The sequence below is a fragment of the Talpa europaea genome, assembly GCF_964194135.1.
Source record: "Talpa europaea genome assembly, chromosome: 11".
In the NCBI taxonomy this organism is placed as follows: Eukaryota; Metazoa; Chordata; class Mammalia; order Eulipotyphla; family Talpidae; genus Talpa; species Talpa europaea.
Window position 1 is genome coordinate 68,501,407 of NC_140078.1, and position 16,955 is coordinate 68,518,361.

Genomic DNA, 16,955 nt, shown 5'->3' on the forward strand with positions numbered 1-16,955 from the left:
CAGAAGCTGCCTTTAGCACTCTTCCTCGGCATCCCTCTGTCTCCCCCAGGCGGGGCTAATGGAGAGGTGGGGGGGCTCACTTTGTGTCCCCAGCACTGGGGAGCTTATTGGTAGAATGGCTAATCTGAAGGGTGGCAGCCTGGGGCCTTTCTGGACCTTTCAGAAGGGGCTCCAATACCCGACTCCCACCTCAGCCTGCCCGTCCTCAGTACATGTCCTGCCCCAGCCAAGGTCCACTGGACACTCCCAGTTAGCCTGCTTATCGGAGGCCACTGCAGTTTTTGGCTTATGGATCCCAATTTCCCAGAACCTGCCCCCGCAGGGGCGGGGCCTCAAGCAAGTTACTAATTCATTCCCCACTTCCGCTCAAGTTCAGAAGCAGCCTGCTAGGCACTGGAGCCAAAATGAAGACCCCAGCCCCTGTCCGTGCCCGTGGCATCGGGCTGGTCCTGATCTCACTGCTGCTTGTCCTCCAGACCGCCACTGCCCAGAAGGTAGCAGGCATCCATGGGTGCCTGTGTGTGTGTGTGTGTGTGTGTGTGTGTGTGTGTGTGTGTGTGTGTGGTGTGTGAGTGGTGAGAGACACAGAGGTAAGTGCAGGGTGTGTGCAAAGGAAAGGCACTATCTGCCAGGCACTCCCCCAGGCTTATGGATACTGTCTCATTTAACAGAAGGGGTGAGCCCACTATTCTCATGTTACAGGTGAAGAAATGCAGCTTAGCAAGATGTCCCTGGAAGCCAGCAGTGGGTGGGTGGGTGGGAATGGGTTTTATGAGCCTGGATCTCCCGCTACCCCTCCCCAGCCCTGCAACCCAGAAAAAGTAACTTATGTTTTCTGTGTCTGTTTCCTCTTCTGTGAAACAGGATAATAATAGAACCTATTGGGAAGTTTATCATAAGGATCAAACCTGTTGTATCTAACAAGGGCTCAGTCCAGTGCCCGGCACTGTAAACGTGTGAACGAGCCTCTCGGCCGGCCACACTCTGTGCTAAACTGCACGTGCACTGAGCAGAGCCAGTGCGAGCACAGTGCGCTACATAGGCGGGAGTGTGAGCCTCCGTGTGTGCGCGTGTGGCCTTCCTCTTGTGGTGAGAGGTCAAGAGCAGATGCTGGGATGCCCTGTGGGCTTGGGTGGGAGTAATGGGGAAAGGAGGCAAAGAGGGAGATTCCCACCTCTTGGAGACTGCATCCTTGTTACCTGCAGGCCCCTGGTAGAGACTGGGGGGCTGTTTTCCCCAGTTTCTAAGGAGGCCAAAGTCACTAGAGGTCAAAAGCCTACTGCCCTTTCACTGGGCAAGGCTCGAACAGCACAGGAAGCTTTCCCACCCACCAGGGCCCTCTGACGCTCCCCTTCCCCCAAAGGACAAGTGTGAGTCCCTCCCAGAAACACTGGGGCTTGGACGCCAGCCCACACATGTGCTTGTCCCCAAGGGGCACTGTGGGCCCTGTGGCACTGCAGGGCAGGAAGGAGGCACGCAGCTGCACATGTTCACACAGGAAGTGCTTACTTCAGGGGGCTTAGCCTCAGGTCTGGGTAGTGAGGGCCCATCTGGATGGGGACCAGGGCTTGGTCTGGGACCGAGGCTCATCCTTGCAGAGTGTTGTCCCAGCTGGGATGGCACTGACCACCCCCCACCCCTTCACTGCTCCAGAATGACATCGACATCTACAGCCTCACCGTGGACTCCAAGGTCTCCTCCCGATTTGCCCACACGGTCGTCACCAGCCGGGTGGTCAACAAGGCCAGCACTGCGCAGGAGGCCATCTTCCAGATGGAGCTGCCCAAGAAAGCTTTCATCACCAACTTCTCCATGTAGGTAGCCTCTCTCCTCGCCCTCCCCCAATCCAGCACTGAGGCACCATCTCCCTCTCCTTCATGTGAGGGGTGCCACGATGCACCCCTTAGTGTGTGTGCTCCACTACAGGTAACCAGGACTTACCTGGCCACTTCACGCATCCTCAGAGGCCTTTCCATCCCTCCTCCCTCCCGCCATCCTTTTATTCCTTGCTCCCTTCTCCCCCTCCTCTCTCATTCCCCTCAGCCCTTCCTCCACCCATCTCTCCCTCCATCCCTGCTCCGTCCTCCCCAGTCTTCCTTCCCCTCCTTCCTTTGCACCCCTCCCTCCTTCCCTGTCTCCCTCCATCCTTCCCTCAATCTCGCCACCCCTCTGTCTGTCTCCCTTCCCTCCCTGCCTGCCTCTGCCTGTCCATCTACATCCCTAAGTGCTGCCCAAATGGCAGGTGGGGACCCTGGCATCTCCGTGTCTCTTTGAGGAGTAGAGACTGGGCATCCTGAGGTCAGGCACAGACAGGAGGGACTCACCAAAAGGCAGGCTCTAGCTCAGAATGCAGAAAAGTAAAACAAAGGCAAGCATACCAAAGCTTCCTAACCGGCTCCCCAAAAGGGCAAAACCTTGAGCTGAGGGAGCCCTCTGTACAGGGAGCTCTAAGCCAGGCTAGCTCCTGCCCCTGACTGGGGTCCTTTCTCAGTCTGAGGCCATGCTGGGAGGTGTCCATGTTCTTTGTGGACTGTGAGCTGGTGACCATCCTCACCTTGTCCTCCACAGTCCTCCCCCACCCCTCCCAACTCAGTTTTGCAATGTTTGCTAACCACAAGAGAACTCTGTCCCTAGCCCACAGGAGAGGCAGTGATGGAGCACAGGCCAGAGAGAGGCTGAGCCTGGAGACTCTGGAGGGTGATGAGCTGTGGGGTGCACAGTTGGTGTCTCAGGCGTGGTCCACATGGTGGCCTGTGACTTCTGGAAAATTACAGAGGAGGCACAGTCCCTGTGGTTGGCTCCTCCCTCTCTCCCTGCCCCACCTCCCACAGTTGCCCCTACCTTTCCTAACCTGGGATCCCAGGTCCTGTGTTGCCCTTCTTGTACGGTGAGCCTCATAGGCTGTGCCCGGTCTCCCACATGGTGCAAAGGTCACAAGGTTCTGTTGTATCTGCTCAGAACTCGCGACTGGCACCCTTTTCTGGGCCCAGATCCTGTTGCTGCATCAGGTAGGGAAGTCGGGTCAGGGCACCTTGCTCTGATCTGCAGCCTGCTGGAGGCCACACTGGGTACCTGGGAGGAGGAAGCCTGAGGCCCACACACCGGCCCCATTCCTGCCCCAGAATTAAAAGACGACCAAGAAGGTGTGGAGGAGGGACACTTGGTCCTGAAGTCTGGCCGCACCCCCACCACACACCAGCACATTTCCACACTTTTGGGCCACCCCAGACAAGCAGGCCTCTGTTGACTTGACATGGCCTGACTCTCCCCACCAGTGGTCTGCAGCAGTCATTTACTTTCCAGAAAAACAGGCCAGTAGGTCTTTCTCGACCTCAAAGAAACACCATGAGGATTGTGTCCACACCCCTAGGAGTCCATCCATCAGTTGTCCAAAGCCTCCTTTCCCAGAGGCCAATCTCTGTGTGGAGGCTAATCTCCTGCTCTGTGCCGGGGGTAGAAGGGTAGTCACAGGCCACAGTCCAGCCACAGCAGCTGGTCAAGAGGGGTCAGAGCTTCTCTACCCCATGACTTCACTGCTTCTCAATCCTCCACACAGCTGGACACGGCTGAGCACATGCCACTCAGAAAGTTCTCGTTGGTCATTACTGGTTCCTCTGTCTGTGAGGTGGAAGGGCTGAATTAGAATATGGGGCCATGACCTCGCTCAACTGAGCGCTCAACTCTTCTGCAATCTCCCTCCTCTCCTCACTCAGTAAAATGTGTGTCTGCTAACATTCTGTGTGTCTGGGGCCTGGTGTACCCACTCACTCACATGGGGTCCTACCCAGTCTTGTATAGCGTAGGGACATAATAAACGGGAGTGGGCTTGTGCAAAGATGGGAGTCACTCTGTCGAGAGGCACACCAGATCCCTAAAAGTCTCCCTGGGGGAGGCAGTTTGGAGTGCCCCTCCGCCAGTCTTTCTGCAACTCCCTCCCTCCTGCCCCAGGATCATCGATGGTGTGACCTACCCAGGGAACATCAAGGAGAAGAAGGCAGCCCAGGAGCAGTACAGTGCGGCCGTGGCAAGGGGAGAGAGTGCTGGCCTAGTCAAGTGAGCTCAAGGGGTTTGGGAAGGAAGCCCAGTGGGGGTGGGGCTCCTTGGTCCCCTGGCCCTCCACCCTCACTTTCAACCCTTTATTCTTCCTCACACCTCCAGTGGCCATGTCCCACTTAGCCTGGAGGGGTAGACCTCATGCCTTCTTCCCCCAGGGCCACCGGGAGAAAGACAGAGCAGTTCCAGGTGTCCGTCAGTGTAGCTCCCTCTGCCAAGGTCACCTTTGAGCTGGTATATGAGGAGCTGCTTATGCGGCATCTGGGAGCGTATGAGCTGCTGCTGAAAGTCCGGCCACAGCAGCTGGTCAAGCACCTGCAGGTACCTGGCTCTGCCTTCTCACAGGAGGCCCCCTGGATGACACGTGCTCTGCTGCAGATGGTCCCCTCCCCCCACAACCTCGGGTCAAGTCCAACCCCGACTCCCTCGCTGACCCATGCATGACCTACATCTTCCCTCCAGATGGACATTCACATCTTCGAGCCTCAGGGCATCAGCTTCTTGGAGACTGAAAGCTCCTTCTTGACCAATGAACTGGAGAACGCCCTCATCACCTCACAGAATAAGACCAAGGTGGGCTTGCCAGGGGACCAGGCCAGAGGACCAAGGGGCCTGTCATGGGGCCAACCCCTGAGCCTGGGTTTCCAGAGAGTGGGGCTATTGGGCCGAACTCTGAGCTTTCTGTGACTATGCTGTCATTTAGCAGATGGGGAGGGGCAAGACCTAGGGAAGAGAGAGTGCTGGTTTGACCCTAAAATAGGGGTTGAAGGACATAGAGTGGACACTGATGTGAGGGCCCCAGGACCAGAACGAGAGGAGTGAGCTGGATCCCACACCTCCTGAGCTCAGCCTGTGTTCACACAGCAACTGGAGGAGGGGGTCCCTCTCACCCCACCTCACTATAGAGGGTGTTGATAAGTATGACAGCTTGACCTGGAAGAAAATTCCCTGGAATCTGACCTACCTCTGCCTCCTAGAATTCTTACTTCCCATTATGCAGGTGGACTGGGGAGTGTTAGCATGACCTTGCTGCCCTTGTTGCTTTTCCAGGCTCACATTCAATTCAAGCCAACACTGTCCCAGCAGCAAAAATCTCCTGAGGAGCAGGAGACTGTCCTGGACGGCAACTTCATCGTCCGCTATGATGTGGACCGGACCCTCTCCGGGGGCTCCATTCAGGTGAAGGGGCTCTAGGCCAAAGCAGGGTTACCAGGGAATCCTGCCACTTTCAAGGGCCTGAGCTTGGGTATTCTAGAAGAAAAGACAAAATAACCACCCCTACTTATTAATGTGAACCAGGAGCCAACACAGACAGAAAAAAAGCAGGGTAGCTGTTTTATCCTTGAAATGATTCCTTTTTAGTAGTAAAAATGGTTCATTTCTGCTAAAGAGTTGCCTTGCCTGTTTTTTCTTATTTTCTTGGCTGCCAGAATGTTCACAGTTCAGCCTCATTATGCTCAATTGAAGTAGTATTTTTCACACAAGTTTTTGGCACTACTTCCCTTCCCCTTGACTCTTTCGATGAATGCGATTTGGAGGTTTTGCTCTTTTTAATGGATCTCAAGGATAAGATGCCTCAAATACTAAAGCAAATAGGAGGCAAAGCAGACAGGGGTAGAGTTCCATGGGCCAGGTAGGAAGGGTCCTAACAGATGGCAGGCATTTGGGGAGGTTAACAGTAGGCAGGGATAGTGGGGTTTGGAACAAAAGCTCAAGGATTCAGGGTAGAGGGCCTGGCTGGGGACAGGGCAGGACGGCAGCTCTCATTACCTGGGTGGTCTCACTGTTTACAGATCGAGAATGGCTATTTTGTGCACTACTTTGCCCCTGAGGGTCTGCCCACCATACCCAAGAATGTGATCTTTGTCATCGACAGGAGTGGCTCCATGAGTGGCAGGAAAATCCAGCAGGTGGGTCCTGGGGGCCAGGGCAGGGACCTGAAAACTCAGGTCTACAGGTAGATCCCCCCTTCTCCAAGGTCCTGGATGGAGATATCTCTGGGGTCAGAGTCCGTAGCAGGTTCCGCCCCTAGAGCATTCATCAAGTCCCCGCTCCTGACAGGAGTCTGGGAGTGCCAGCCCAAGGACACATGAGCCCCCAAGGAGGCCCCACTGAGATACACACCTTGTCTCCCCTCCCCCTGACCAGACCCGGGAAGCCCTAATCAAGATCCTGGGCGACCTCAATGCCAACGACCAGTTCAACCTCGTTGATTTCAGCGGAGAGGCCACCCAGTGGAAGCCCTTGCTGGTGCCAGCCTCAGCAGAGAATGTGAACAAGGCCAAAGGCTATGCTGCTGAAATCCAGGCCCAGGGAGGTGAGTGTCCCTGCAGGCATGCAGGCCAGGGGCATCCAGGGTGCCAGGCTGGGACCCACCCTGAGTGTGTGCCCCTCAGGGACCAACATCAACAGTGCGATGCTGATGGCCGTGAAGCTGCTGGAAACTGCCAACCGACAGGAGCTGCTGCCAGCCAAGAGTGTCTCCATCATCATCTTGCTCACTGATGGCGACCCCACCGTGGGTGAGCCACCACCAGCAACTCCAGGCCATGCTGCCTGGGTGCAGCTACTGGGGCTCCACCCTGGCTTGCTGTGGGACCTGTGGCAGGGGGATTCTCTTAGGGACCCTTGGCTCTGAAAAAATTACTGTTTTCTTACCCCATTTCCAAACTGCTGGGCAGGGGAGACCAACCCTGTGAAGATCCAAAAGAATGTGCAGGAAGCTATAAGTGGCCGGTACAGCCTCTTCTGCCTGGGTTTCGGCTTTGACGTCAGCTACCCCTTCCTGGAGAAGCTGGCACTGAGCAACGGCGGCCTGGCTCGGCGCATTTATGAGGACTCAGACTCCACCCTGCAGCTCCAGGTGCTGGCATGCCCTGGGTGGGCTGCATGAGGACGGGATGGCGGAGATAGTGAACCCACCCCAGCCCCACCTGTGGTACTCCCCACCCTGCAGGACTTCTACCAGGAGGTGGCCAACCCCCTGCTGACTGGGGTGACCTTTGAATACCCGGACAACGCTGTGGAGGAGGTCACTCAGAACAACTTCCGACTGCTCTTCAAGGGCAGTGAGATGGTAGTGGCTGGGAAGCTCCAGAAACAGAACTCCGATGTGCTCTCAGCCAAAGTCAATGGGCAGCTGGTGAGTGTGGTCAGTGATCCTGGAGGGGCAGGGCAGCAGGGGCAGGCAGCCAGAGGGGCTGGGTTCAAACCTCAGCCCTGCCAGGTTTCAGTTAGTTGACCTCAGCAAGTCACCAAGTGCTCTCTGCCACTTGTGGACGACGCTGGTCCCCATCACGTGGACTTATGGCGGATGAGATAATGTTGTGACCTGAGAACACCTGTGCGGTCTGGCATGCGGTAGGTACTCAGCAGTCAGACACACTGCTCTCCTGAGGACACAGGCAATTGGCATCCCCTCCCAAGCTCATGCCAGTCCTCTGAGGTTGCTCTTGGATGGGAAGGCTGCTCCCATTTCACAGATGAGCAAACTGAAACCGCGAGAAGGCAGGCAGCTTTCTCTGGGCCTCAGTGTAGCCATGACCTGGCTCATCAAGGTATCCTGTCTTGCCCAGCCTTCCTGCCTCTGTGCTAGGGGCTGCTCTTGTTCCACCAAAAGAAGCTGTGCACCTTCTCTGTGCCAGCTCCTCTGGCTTCACAGGAGAGAGAGATTGGTTGGGACACCTCTGACAGGATAAACCTGGGGACCCAGGAGAAAAGCACTGAAAGCCCCAACCTGGCCTGGCATTCAGGGAGACCTTCCTGGAGGAGACTCCGCTAAGACTGAGGGATAAGTAGTAGGTGGCAGAGATCAGATGGCAGAGTGATGGAGGAATGTTCCAGGCTTGTGTGGCAGGCAGGAAGCTTTCATGGGGAGAATGGCAGGTGGGCAAAGCAGGAAGCCACGGTGGGGCGAGGACCTTGTCTCAGAAGTAGCCACATGTCATGAGAGGCAAGCTGTGCCTGTCCTGCCTGATTCCACTTCCCAGAGAGGAGGCTGGGGCAGGTCACTTAATCACCTTGTGCCTGTTTTCACCTTTCCACCGGGAGAGCTCTGGGGAGGATTAACCCTGGTCCTTTCATGTTAGCTGCTGCTGTTATCCCTGAGGCCAGGGGTTCCCTAAGTGTGGAACCCACTGTGACTTGGGGTAGTTCACAAACAAATATGCTTTTATTTTACTGTCTTTATTTTAAGGTGGGTTCTGAAAAATAACCCAATGCTGGAGACCAGCTCCAGCTAGAAGTCGTGTCAGGGATCTGAGAAAGGAGAGGACGGAGTCGGTGAAGTTTTTTCGGAGGACTGAGGGGAAGTGGAGCGAGGTAGAAGTGAGGTAGACACAGACACTCTCTCTGGTGCAAGTATCTCCTGCTGAGGGTCTCAGCGGGTCTCTATTTATACCTTAAGGCGATTGGTGGGATTACATCAGCGTAAGCACTGAAGCAGAGCAGAGACAATCAATACATATTTTCTCATGATCATGTAAAGACTCCCTTGGCCTTACACCTGTAGGCCATTTCTTTGGTAACCTAAGAACAATCAGTTTCCTAGGTACAGCTCATTGACTAGCATGATCAATCATACAAGACAGCACAACATTTGGCAACAATTAAACTTTCTCAATTACAAAGTGGGTGTAAAATTCCTATTCTATATTCAATTACTAAAATCAATCTATCTCCCAGCAGTCAATTAACTTGGTTAATATATTATTTAAAGTGGTCTAAAACAACTCATCAAATCTATGTAAGTTCTACTGAAGTCTAACTCTTAACTAGAAATTCCTAACCTCCACACGGCCTGCCAACTGTTGACCTCTTGCATACACCAGGGAATGTATTGTTGCCACAAACAGGTACCCCCCCAGGTTAGGCTATGGTTTCCAAGCACAGCTGGTTCAGGGCAGCTTGTTCTCCATAGTTCTTAGGGCCAAAACATTTCTTTCCTAACTATACCTTTAACAATTTTTACTTCTTTTGCGATTGTTCATTCCTAAGAACAATAAGCCAATTGTCACCTGGGTCCGAATTAGGTTTTCACATGCCAATTTATAACTAACTTACATCAGCATTAACCAAGAACAAAGAGGAGAGCATTAGCAGGCGTTGCCATGGAGACTTCCCAGTTCAGATCTTTGGGAAGTGCAAGAACTCCCTTCTTCTGGGAAATACAACTTTCCCTCTTTGGGAAAGCACAGGAACTCCCCGCTTCTCCTCGGGAGTCTCCCCCAATGCCCGGACCATGTCAAGAGACAGCATGGGAGGCGCAGCCTGCCTCAACCCAAAGCCCAGACCTTATATTTCTCTGGTGCTATTGTTTGGAACAAGGTCAAATAAAAAGTTTTAGTCTATTTAAAATTCATTGAAGGGAAACCATCCAATAGCTGTATGTGTGGAGAGGACAAAGTTTGCAGAGGGCCTGCATGTGGGAAAACTGGGAGGCCTGTACCCAAGAGACAGGAGGGTAGTTCCAGCCAGGGTGGCAGTATCTGATCCCCAGCGATTGAGAAGTTCCGTGGCTGTGGAGAGCTGTGTGAGAAAGAGTGAGGCTTCCTTTGCCCCCAACCCATTTGCCAGGTCAGCCTGAGACTAGAGGCCCCTCCCTGGGGAGGGACGTGGCAGTGCCCCCAGAGCGCAGGCACTCACCTTGCTTTCCCATCCCACAGTGACCCAAGAGAGGACACCGACTTGGGCAGGCGATAGCTCATTGGGGTGGATGGGACCCCAACCCCATCAGGGTTATGGCCCTTGAGTTCTCAACTCTACCACTGACTGCTGGGGAAGGCTCTTCCTCCCTGCTCCCAGAGGCTCTGTCTTTGGAGCGGGCTGTCTCTAGGGACCCTCTCTGCTCCACACAGCACTGGCACAGCCTACACTGGCTTAGGGTTCAGATCCCTCCCTCATTTCCCTTTATCCCAATCTTGATAATTTTTTTTAAAGGATCCAGTTTTATTTTATATATATATATATATATATATATATATATTTTAAGATTTATTTTTATACAAGAGCTGGGGTATAGGCCAGAGGCACAGAAGGGTGAGAGGATTCACCAGAGACAAAGCGGGGAGCAGAATAGGCAGACGACTGAAATACACTGCTGAGGGGAGCAGCAGGCACAACAGGAGAGGTCTGCCGCACCATGTGGGAATCTCCTGGCCGGCCAGGAATCGAACCCACACTGCAGAGTCTGCGGACAGCTTCACAGTGCAGCGCTCAACCCACTGCACCACCGGGGAGGCCCCCAAACTTGATAATTTGACTTGAACTCTTGGCTCTTGGCTGCCATGGTGCACCTGGGATAGTTTGCTACCTTTTATCTCCACCTCCTTTTATCTCTTCATCATATTTGGAGGCTCTGTGGCTGAGCCCCTTGCACCCCTAAGCTCCCTCCCTGTGCTCCACTCAAAGGAAATATGGTGCTTAGGGCCTGGAGCCTGCCAACATCCAACCAGGTTTCTTGTTGGTGTGCTCAGAAGAACCAAGCCAGGTGGGGAACCTTAGCTCTCACTGCTCCTACCCTACTTGGCCCCCTGTTGCAGCACTTGCAGAATATCACCTTCCAAATGGAGTCCAGCAAGGCAGAGCAGGAGGAGGTGTTCCAGAGCCCCAAGTACATCTTCCACGGCTTCATGGAGAGACTCTGGGCGTACCTGACCATCCAGCAACTCCTGGAGCAGATGTGGGTGGCTTGTACCCTGGAGGGCTTGCTGGGGTGGCCATGCACAGCCTCAGCACCTCCCCGGCCGAGTGCAGCTGGCATGGGGTCTCCTAGGCCTGGAAAGGGGGGTCTATTGTCACATTTGAGCCCCAGACTGTGTCAGTGGGAACTCTGGCAGGTCTGGGAGGAAGGGAGAATCTGACCAGGCATCCAAAGTCCTCTGAGTTAATGTCTTCAACCTGCAGAGTTTCTGCATCAGATACTGAGAAGCCAGCACTTGAGGCCCAAGCTCTGAACTTGTCGCTCAAGTACAGTTTTGTCACTCCCCTCACATCTATGGTGGTCACCAAACCCGAAGACCAAGAACAGTCTCATGTTGTGGAGAAGCCTGTGGAAACTAGTGAGTTTGACAGTGGTGTCCCAGACTCCGCAGTAGCAGAGTCTGGACCAGCATTCTCCCAAGACCCTTCCCTGCATCCTGCCCAAGACCCCAGCCCTGGCACCCACAGATTCCCAGGAACCCTGGGAGACTCACCCTGTATCACTGATGAGGAAACTGAGATCACATCTCCTTACTCCCAATCCCCCGCCCCACCCCGATTCACTGCACCTGTTACCTAGTGGTGCTGAGATTGGGAGTAAGGTTAAGTATAACTACTTCACATTCATCGAGATCTCTATCTCTTTTTCTCCCCCTCTCTCTCCTCTCCCTCGCTCCCTCTCTCCAGAACAAAACCACGGGAGTAGTTTCCCAGGTAAGGGGCCTGATATCCTTAAAGACTAACTGGGGTGAGGGTAGCTGACATGGGCAGCAGCCCCAGGTGGTCACTGGCCAGGGCTTCTCCATCGCAACCCTGCCATCAGCAGGGGGCGGCTTCTGCCTAAACATGCTGGTGGACTTAATTACCTGTTCATCACGTATGGTACCCTGCTTTGGGGCATAGTACCCATTTGTCTGGGAGACTCAGAAAGGAGCATCCAAAAAGCAAACCCAGCTCTCTCTGATTTCCAGGTCATACTCTCTTCAGATACCCCATGCTCTCTTCAGCCACCACAAACAGAATGTCCAGAGTACAAGGTAGCAAAGGGGCAGAGGGAGGGGGAGGGGAGGCTGACAGAACCCTGTCCCCTACTACAGAGGAGTCTGTGCCCTGGCTGCAGAGGGCGAGACTTGCTTGACTGTCTGGCCAGTGGCGGGCCCATGACTGAGTCCACATGTGTCTGATTAGGGGGCAGCTATACTACCTGTCTCCTCACTTAAAAAAAAAAGTTTGACGGCAAAGTGGAGGACACTGCCATAGGGTGGGGTGGGCAAGCCTGATATTCCAGTGGAGAGAAGTTCCCGATTTGAATTTCTCTCAGCTATGGGGAGAAAGGCTCTAGGAGTAGCAGGTGTGGGGAGGGGAGCCATCTGCCCCCTCACATCCCTCTCCTGGAATGGGTTCTGGGGCCCACGGGTGGGGACCTGACCCTGCTTGAGAGAAGACTGTGTGTGACAACTTTTTTAAAGCTGGATTTCCTAACAAAGCATATGACCACGTAAGGAGATCAGGACTCCTTGGCCCTCCTGCTGCTCCTGCTCCTCCCCACTTCTCTCCCTTCCGCAAGAACTGGATGCCAAGGCTAACGAAAGAGATGTTAGGTAAGTCACTGTCTGCCCCTCTGAGGGCCTCAGTCTCCTCACAATGACCACGATGACACTTAGAGTTGACCAGAGTTGGAGGACCTAAAGCACCAAGCACAGGGCTGGGCACAGACCAGGAAGACTTGCTGTGGGCCACATCATTAAGTGTCCTTTATTGTCCTGTATTGGATTCATTATACTGTGGGGCCTGACTCAGGATGGAAACTTCTAGAAAGGGAAAGATTCCTCCATTTACAAAGCCACAGTTTCCAGTTTCCAAATCTGAACTCTAGAGTGTTGAGCCAGGCTTAACCCTGTCTCCTCAGCGTTTTCCCTAACAGCATGTTCTTCATCTGAAAATCTCTTTGTAAAGCCTCTCCTAGATGAGGTTAAGCATGGCAGGGGTTGTGGACTGGAGTGTGTTGGGTGGCAGATGGCAGTGATGGCAGGAGAGCATGCTGATTGCTCTGAACCCTGACTGCCTTTTCCCTTTCTGTTTCTGGCTGTTCCTGCACTGCTTCGGCGCCATCAGCACCCGCTGCTCCTATTGAAGTGTTCCATGACATGGATTTATTAGACAAAGGTGCTCACCAGGCCAGAACCCCTGTGGTAGACCTTTGTCCCTGGGATCTCAATGTTGAAGCAGAGTGGGGGCCCCGGACACACCCATCCGCTGGGCACTCCTGCCCTCCCAACTCCCCAAGAAGGGGCTACCTAAACTCAGACTTTTCTTCTTTCAGAAGTAACAGTGACAATCCCACCCCCAGGTAAGTTGCCAACTCCATACCCCGCCTCACTCTTACCCCCAACCTCCTCTATCTACCCTTGGAACAACACCTGCTGTCCCAGACCTCATCCAGGCTCCTCCCGTCATCCTGCCTGGGCAGAGCGAGGACCAGCTCTGTGTGGATATCAAGCACGCTCAGGGACCAATGAACCTGCTCTCGGACCCTGACCAAGGTAAGGGGTGCCATCCAGCCATTCACCCCACCACCACCCCCCTGGGACAACAGTGGACCCCAGCCCATGGAGACATACCTGTACGGACTTGGCCTGAGCTGGCCTGTCCCACATGGTCATGCTCCTGAGCACGGTGGGCTCAGGACATTTGCATTTGCAATCACCCCCACCCTGCAGACCTTTCCCAGGGCCCCACATGTGCAGATCTGTGTGACCTGGGTACCCTAGCTGACCAGTGTGGGCTTATGCCAAGGCATCACTGGGGGTAGGCAGACAGGCCTGAGAGCAGAGGAGCATGGTGGCCTTTGTCAGCGCCCAGAATGACTTAGAGATGCGTCCAGAGGAGGAGACACGAGCTGTCTGATGTTAAGGGAGGCTGAACAAAGTCATACAGAAGTGACTGGGCCTTGGCAGACAGCAGGGGTCTACTAGGTAGAGGAAGGAGTAGGGAGAAGCACAGAGCCCTGCAAGCTGCTGATGGGATTATGGGGTGTGGAGGAAGTGAGTGGTAAGAAGAGGTAGGGGCGCTGGCCAGACAGTCACAAATAGCCCCCCCCCCAAAAAAAAAGCGTTTTCCTGGTCAAGCTGAGATATCAGGTCAGATGTGGGACACATCGCACTCGGGGCTGCTCACACACACACCTGCAGGGCCCTCAGGCTGCTGGAACAGCTCCCGCGTTCCTCCCAGTTCCCCATGGGCTCCCACTTCATCATGCCAGGCCTGGAATTTATTTGGTCCCTAAGTGTGGAGACCACCAGTTTTCCATCATGCTTTTGGTCATGCACTTAGCTCAAGCCTGGGTACACTACAGGGTCTTTATGAATCTATTTCAACTTCATGAGCCCCTCCTCCCCCCTGCCACCCTGCAGAGCAATCATCACTGAGAATTTGAGGGCCCTTCCAAAGGCTGTGAAACCAAGATTGTGGGAACAGGCCCCCAGGGCAAGGGAATGCTGAGGAAGGGGGTGAGGGGAGAGCTGGTGAGGAGCACTCCCAGGGACAGAAGCAGGGAGCCCTCCCATTCAGGCCGCAGCTCTGACCACTATTCCTGGCCCTCTCAGGGGTTGAGGTGACTGGTGACTATGACACACAGAAGGCCCAGTTTTCATGGATAGAGGTGAACTTCAAGAACCTTCAGCTGCAGGTCCGAGCATCCCCTGAGCAGGTGGTGGTGACTCGGAACCGAAGAAACTCTGCATACAAGTGGAAGGAAACGCTGTACTCTGTGACGCCCGGGTAAGCCCCAGCCTGGATACCGACCATGACATCTCAGGCCAAGTTGGCTGGTGATACTGCTGACAGGTGGCCTGAGGCCACCACCCTGGGGATGGGGTGGCCCGTCCTGTCACAAGTTCTCTGCAGTGGGCTGCACCTATGAGAGTGGTAGCTGTGCCATCCCCTTCCTGCTCTGGAGGGCACAGAGGGGGTGTCCTGGGGACCTGGCTACCCTCATACCTGACCCAGGTCATGTCCCATGCAATATGGCTTGGAGCTAGCTCTGTTGCGTGACTCTGGGTGGACCATTTAGGTCCTCTGTGCCTTGGTTTCCTCTCAATAGCCAGAGCTAGTCACCAGTCCTGAGCTAGAGGACTGAGGGAGGCTCTAATAAGAGAATGTGGTCAAGGAGGCTTTGCCATGAGACAGTGCAGTGCCCTCCAGCACACGCTCTTGGTGGCGGAAGTAAAAATATGAGACGCTAGGCAGCACTGTCCACTGGGGGAGGGTATGAATGCTTGACGCTCTAGAGAGGAGAGAGACAAGTCCATCTGGCAGCTGTAGGTAATGGGGATGAGTGGAGACCTCTCCAGGTAAGGCAGCCCCACCTCAGTGCCTTCCAGAGAAAACTCTCCCATTAAAGTCACAGGCGGCCTAGGAGAGGGGCTTAGGGTGCCAGGCCTCTTGGACCTGGGCATCCAATGCCCAGTGGGGACCTTAGCCTGTCTTTCCTGAGTCTGGGAGCTTGCCTGCCCTCTCACTGAGCAGCTCGGCAGAGACCCATTTCCACTTGACAAGCAAGTGTGCACCTAACAAGCCCAGGGGCTTGCCCAAAACCTCTCAATTTCATTAAAAATATAGATTAGTTTCCTCTCTACCTGATAAATACACAAATATCCACCCGATAAATGCACATATATATATATACCAGAAGGTGGAATAAAAAATTCCTAACACTTGCAGTATACTCTCATGAGCTGCAGAAGAGACCCACAAAGTAAAATAGACTGTGTTTCTTACATTGATTTGAGGGCAGTGTTTGTTTAGGGCAGTTCCACTTAAAATAACCTCAGAGTAACTGCAGTCTTACTCAAAACGCTTGAAGGAACCTAAGATTCCTAACAAAACCAGAAAGGTAGGAATTTCAAAAGATTAAAACAACAGGGGAAAGGATGAGAAGGGACTTGTCCTTGTAGACATAAAAACACATGATTAAACGTTAATTTTCAAGCGAAAGTGACACTAGCCATAACAGCAAAAGGGAGGGGTGAAATGAATGAATTTCAAATGAATTTGAAATGAATTAATGAGAAACCAAATCTATGATGGCTAGAGGGAAAGGAACCATTATTTTTTTTTTATTTCTGCTGGCATAACTTGATATCAGTAGGTTAACTGTGGTCGCAACTTTCAAGCGAGGAAACTGCGGCCTAGACGATTCTAGGAACTCGCCCCCAAGCTCCCACTGGGAATTTCTGAGGACGAGCATGCAGGCCTACTCTGCGCCTGCCTTCCTGCTCAGCACACTGGTTTCTCCACAGCCTGAAGATGACCATGGACAAGGCAGGGCTCCTGCTGCTCAGCAACCCAGACAAAGTGACCATCGGCCTGCTGTATTGGGACGGCCCTGGAAAGGGGCTCCGGCTCCTCCTTCGGGACACTGATCGCTTCTCCAGCCACGTTGGAGGGAGCCTTGGTATGCTGCCCATGGTCTGGGCTCAGGGCATCCTCTGTGTGCCCCTCTAGTCTCCCTCTATCTTTACTCTCACTGACCCACCTTTGTACCTCAGGCCAGTTTTACCAGAACGTGCTGTGGGGGCCCCCAGCAGCAGATGACAACCGCAAGCGAACACTGAGCATTCAGGGTCATGACCGCACTGCCACCAGGTGACTCAGCACCCCTGGGCCTCCGAGCCTGGCCAGGGTGGGGGCTGGGAGACTGGGAGCTGGGCTCTGGGGAGTCCCCATTCCTCCATCATTGCCTGGAAAGTCAGGTGAAGTTTGAATCCCAGGGATCACTAGAGTGAGTTGGGGACAACAGGAAATACCCCATCTACCACCGATTCTCAGAGCCCTGGATATTGGAGACCACACAGGACGCGGACCCCTCAGGTGACCAGACATGGTCAGCCTGTGCTGGAGGGAAACCTAAGGGGCCCAGGACTCTTCACCCTCTACATTCCTATCTCTAGCTGTCTCTCTGTCTTCCCACTACGTCTGAGATTTGCTGACCACCCATCTTTTTGTCTATCTATCCATTCTAGAAAACCCAAGCTGGATTACCAAGAGGGGCTGCCGGGCACAGAGATTTCCTGCTGGACTGTGGAGCTATAGTTCTGATGGGAAGTTATGCCCACTAGCTGTGTTACCCACCTGTGCGCAGAAGGCTGCAACCTTGTGGCCCCAAGGCCGCCTGTGAGGCCTAGACAGTGATGGGGAGAGGA

The 16,955-nt window shown here is 54.0% G+C and overlaps 1 protein-coding gene across 1 annotated transcript; it reads left to right on the forward strand.

Moving 5' to 3' along the window:
* The first annotated feature begins 389 nt into the window (after positions 1–389).
* On the forward strand, positions 390–16,955 carry ITIH4 (inter-alpha-trypsin inhibitor heavy chain 4). Its single transcript, XM_084247753.1, has 18 exons — positions 390–494; positions 1,654–1,814; positions 3,949–4,053; positions 4,212–4,374; positions 4,516–4,626; positions 5,104–5,232; positions 5,847–5,963; positions 6,202–6,370; positions 6,450–6,575; positions 6,735–6,916; positions 7,010–7,195; positions 10,593–10,732; positions 10,957–11,249; positions 13,185–13,295; positions 14,358–14,532; positions 16,053–16,207; positions 16,302–16,398; positions 16,776–16,955. The coding sequence occupies exons 1-18, from the start codon at positions 405–407 to the stop codon at positions 16,843–16,845; spliced, it is 2,580 nt and encodes an 859-aa protein (XP_084103879.1). The 5' UTR covers positions 390–404; the 3' UTR covers positions 16,846–16,955.